Source organism: Sinocyclocheilus rhinocerous, unplaced genomic scaffold (assembly GCF_001515625.1).
Source record: "Sinocyclocheilus rhinocerous isolate Xijiao unplaced genomic scaffold, SAMN03320098_v1.1 scaffold6852, whole genome shotgun sequence".
Taxonomy (NCBI): Eukaryota; Metazoa; Chordata; class Actinopteri; order Cypriniformes; family Cyprinidae; genus Sinocyclocheilus; species Sinocyclocheilus rhinocerous.
This window is the reverse complement of record NW_015631890.1, coordinates 2833-7569: the sequence shown is the minus strand read 5'-3', so window position 1 is coordinate 7569 and position 4737 is coordinate 2833. Positions and strand designations below refer to the sequence as shown.

The 4737-nt window shown below is 36.4% G+C and overlaps 1 protein-coding gene across 1 annotated transcript in view; it reads right to left on the bottom strand.

Moving 5' to 3' along the window:
- Window positions 1–4098, bottom strand: part of LOC107742007 (lens epithelium-derived growth factor-like) — a 31598-nt gene extending 27500 nt beyond the window's left edge. The window contains exons 1-5 of the mRNA XM_016554848.1: window positions 4044–4098; window positions 2016–2123; window positions 1830–1900; window positions 1537–1638; window positions 1157–1367 (exon numbers count right to left, since the gene is read on the bottom strand). Of these exons, the coding sequence (XP_016410334.1) occupies window positions 1157–1367; window positions 1537–1638; window positions 1830–1900; window positions 2016–2123; window positions 4044–4098 (547 nt within the window). The remainder of the gene's footprint in view (window positions 1–1156; window positions 1368–1536; window positions 1639–1829; window positions 1901–2015; window positions 2124–4043) is intronic.
- Between the last annotated feature and the right edge of the window lie 639 nt (window positions 4099–4737).

Sequence of the window (4737 nt, the reverse complement as noted above, 5' to 3'; positions counted from 1 at the left end):
TTCCTACTTTCCAGAAAAGTGCGCGTTTCTCCTGTCACAGACAAAGAAACAGAACTTACACAGACAATTCAAAAGACAATCATTTATGCGTATAACAGGGCAACCATATTCACAAATAATATGTTGTATGTCTTATATATATGCTCGAGGTGTCAAAATGTAACCGTGCAACTTTAATCAATGTTTTGTTAACCCCTTTTTTTGATAAAGCGTTGAAGCTTCGTAACTCTGCAGAACTCAAAGTCTTGCCAAATCACTCTCTCAGAAGAACTTCGAGGCTCCTCCGTAACCTGGCAACCAACCAACCAGAGGCGGCGGGGTTGAGAACGGCGCGGCCGGCGGATCCGACAAAGGAGCCGCAGCTTAGCGTTTAGCTGAGGCCGGGCTAGAGTGAGCAGAGACGGCGGGGTTGAGAACGGCAGATCTTTTATTATCTGTGTTTTTGTTCTGTCGCTGTCATTCTGTTGCACTGCGGAAGCTTCTGTCATGAAAACAAATTCCTCGTATGTGAAAACATACCTAGCAATAAAGCTCATTCTGATTCTGATTCTGATTCTGATTCTGACAGAGGCAAAACTTACGGACTGCAGCTTTAAAGCCATTTATGCATTAGTTTTCATGCATACTGATAGTGACACCTGGTGGCCGAGTTTGGTACCGCATGCTAATGTTAGCTAGCCATCTTTTTTTTCTCACTTGTGTTGCTCTCTGAGAGAAAAAAAAAAGTTTAGAAAGAAGAAAAAAGTTTAGAAGGAAGAAAAAAAGTTTTGAAGAGAGAGAAAAAAGTTTTGAATAGACAAAAATAAAAGATTTTGAAGAGAAATGTTTCGAAGAGAGAAAAAGATTTTGAAGAGAAAAAAGTTTTTGAAGAGAGAAAAAAAGTTTTGAAGAAAGAAATAAAGTTTTTGAAGAGAGAGAGAAAAAAAACGTTTCGAGGAGAGAGAGAAAGTGTTCAGACTTAGGCTCAGGAAGGATCTAAGTCACTATATTTTTATTTTCCCCCCTCGTTGATTTATTAATTTTTTTTTCACGTTGCGGTTCAGGGCTTCCGTACATATCATTGCATTTTTGTACCATTATATATTTTGGCACAATATATCATTACACCCCACCTTCATGTATAAAATGAAAATGCAATCTGTAAAAGAAGCTTTACCTTTCTGCTCTTTGGTCTGTTCTGTGTTTTTTAGCACTCCACTCTTGGCCTCTTCAATCTGTCTCTGTTTTTTCTCTGACTGTCTCTGACTTTTATTGAGTACTTGACTGAGCACTGACTCTCCTTCTCCCATTAAAAACATGCTTTTAAACTTATTATAAAGCATCGTGGATTTGTCCATCACATCCTGGCTGGCTTTGAACCTGCGGATCTGTAAAGACACAGTATAAAACTGATTCATTTTCAGTTAACATTATTTATTTATTTATTTTTATTTATTTATTTATTGTGCTTGTTGTTTTTGCTGCAGGTGGTGTACAATAATAATTTATAAACATGACAATTGTCCAATGTTGCCCAAAAAAACGTTTTAATCATACCTTTTTAAGAGTAGCTATGAGTTCACAGTGTCTCTGAAGTTGTTGAGTAGTAACATGCAATGAACTCAACTCATCCAATGCAACTAAACATTTCCTTACATCCTAATAATGGAGAGAATAAAGATTTACTTACACAACAAGAATTACATAAACAAGAAGGTTAATACATGAATTTCAGAGAGCATAATCAATATCAGTCTATGTAGGTGTCAACTAATGATATTACAGAAATGATGTTTAAAATCTATATACAAGAATGAAAAAAAAACAAATGAATTGGAGCCTGGACTTACAAGGTTATCAATCTTCAAAGATGTTTTAATATCCCCGTGCAACTTCTGCAGTCTGGACTCTGCAGAAAGTTCTTTATTTGATGAATTGAAAAAGTAAAAAAACAATGTTTCAAAAATTGTCATTACAAATAGATAATTAGGTGACTATCTAAAGACCGCATAGCACATCACTATTTATTATCTTACCCTTTCTCTTGTCTCCTTTTCTGTCATCTCGCTTTCCATCTTTTCCTATCCTGCAAAAAAAAACAACAACAAAAAAACAACAACATAACCATCTAGTTATTATTATTTCTTTTTATAAAGATCTAGTGCATGAACTCATGTTTTGCTTTGCTATTTAAAGGGACAATATGTAATAATTTTCATGTATTAATTGCTTTTTTATTGATAGTGTGTGAACAACTTGTTACAAAACTTACAAAATGAGACCTTCCCCCGACTTCCTAGGTTGTCTACGAAAGCTTGAAGACTGATTTTTATGCTATAGACTCGGAGATTGACTTGACAAAGCCAACATATTGATTTAAGCTTTTTAGGTTGGCTTGAGAAAGCCAGCCTACTGAAAAACTATTTAAACTTGTCTGAAGCTATCTAGTTACCTAAATTCAGTGGGCTTAAACAGCTTGCCCTTTTACAGCAGGTTTAGTTCACAAAAACTGAAAGTCATGACCTAAATTTGATTTTCATTTACAATAATAAATCCTACAATTCGTCATTAGTAACTTACTTTTCGTACCATCAGTCACACATGCACTCAAGCTTGGAGGATCTCACATTCTTGGCTCATTTTGAGTCAGACATGTCAACTGAATTGTTAATAAGTATGATATTATGCTTTGGAATGTAGTGAAGTAAAAGTTTCTTCAAATAAAAATACTCTGATAACCGCATAGCAATACCCTAGCAACCACCCCAAATACCCTAGCAACTGCATAGCAACACCCTATTAACCACCCAGAACACGCTAGCAACTGCATAGCAACGCTCTAGCAACCTATCTGTCTGTCTAGCTATCTATCTTTCTGACAGATTGTATGGCCTTCAAAACCTTCCAACTTCCAACTTTAAAACTACTTCAAGCTGAAAACCTATCTATCTGAATATATCTATCATCTATTTCTCAAGCCAACCTCAAAGTTTGTTCACAATTTGTTCACAGTTGAATTATAAGCTAAAAGGTAAAGTTGCTTATTATAGCGCCACCTTGTAGATTTTCACAAAATACAGTACATATTTGTTTAACCATGACGTAAGAATATTTCCGTTTTTGTAACTGTAGGCCATTCAGATTCAATGTTAGTAACGGTTGAAATTTGGCTGCTGGCAACATTTTTTTATAGTCATATTACAGGATATGTTAGGATGTCAACCAAAGATGATGCATAACAAGAGCCGTTTTAGGTAGGTGTGGCTGACTCTTAACTTTTATAAAGAATATCTCTTTGGATTTCAGACTTCATCATATGACCCCTTTAACCCTTCTTCAAATCCATTTACAGAACTGTATATACTTAACGAGTGCTGTGTGTGATACAACGATGTATGCAACCTTACCTATTAAGATATATACTGTATATATCAGATTATATATACTGCTTTTATTGTCCTCATTTGTAAGTCGCTTTGGATAAAAGCGTCTGCTAAATGACTAAATAAATAAATAAAATATATGAATGCATGGGTCAATGATCAGCATTACCCATTGATGTTTGGTCTTCATATTTTCAGCACAATGTGTAGGTTAATCTGTAATTGGTTTGGAAAGTGAATTATTCATAGGAAAAACCTTAAAGACATTGTTCTAAACATAGACTTTAAGCTATGCAAATAAACCTCATGCCAGAGAGGGGCCATACCATGGCCACCTCCAGCATGCTATCTCTAGGACTTACAGTCCTTTTACGTTTACAGCCAATCAAAACGCTGGATCTGAAAGGCGCCAACTAAGCTGCTAAGCTAAGTTGTTCTAAGGAGAAACAAGGAAGTTCTGCAAGAGTGGATTTGGGGAGTTTGGAAACAGCAACAACGACCACAAGCTTATTGCCCCCCATCTTCTGCAACAACTTCAGAACCTTCTCTTCAGCGATCCTCCATTTGCAAGTTCCAAACTGCTCGGATCTTCTCCAACAACTTCAGAATCGTCTTGTCAGCGATCCTCTTCCTGCATGTTTTAAGTGTCCGGATCTTCTGTACAGACATCAGAACCTTCACCTTCAAGGCTCCTCTGTTTGTGTGTTTCCAGAAAAAGGAGCTTCTCTGTGCTCATCGTTCACCAGTGCTTTGTGTTCAAGACTGTGAAATGGGTCTAACTCCTTTCTTCCCACTGCAGTGTGGCCCAGGTCAACAAGTGGAAGACGTCTCTGCCCAGACGCGGAATGCAAATATCACTCTTTCCAAACCTCTTTCTAGAGACCGTTGGCATTAGTATATATTGTCAGTTTATGATTATCTAATCTGCATTAGATTTTATATAGCTGATGTCAGTTAATAACAAATAATCTCTTCTTTCAATCTTTTGCATTTTATCCATTCATTGTACCCATTTAGTAGTTGTTAGTTACTCTTATCTATTCTTTTGTTAATAAAACCCCTTTTATTACACTTGTGTCTTCCTTGTGTTGATAATACAGTAAGAGGCTCTACAAGTTAACGGTATCTCTCAAATCCTTCAGATTGGTCAGACTACAACTTCCTCCAATTTATGTAATTCTTATTTATTCAACAAACTTCCATGATTTTTCTTTACTGTCAAGGTGAAATTCCTGGCTGGTGCCCTGTAAAATAGTATGACCAAAACTAAATATTAAACATAATAATCAAGCGTAGCGTTAGTTCTGGCAGGTCACGTTAGTCAAGCTCGCATCAGCTGACTCTCAGCTGATCCCCATCTACCTATGGGAATACA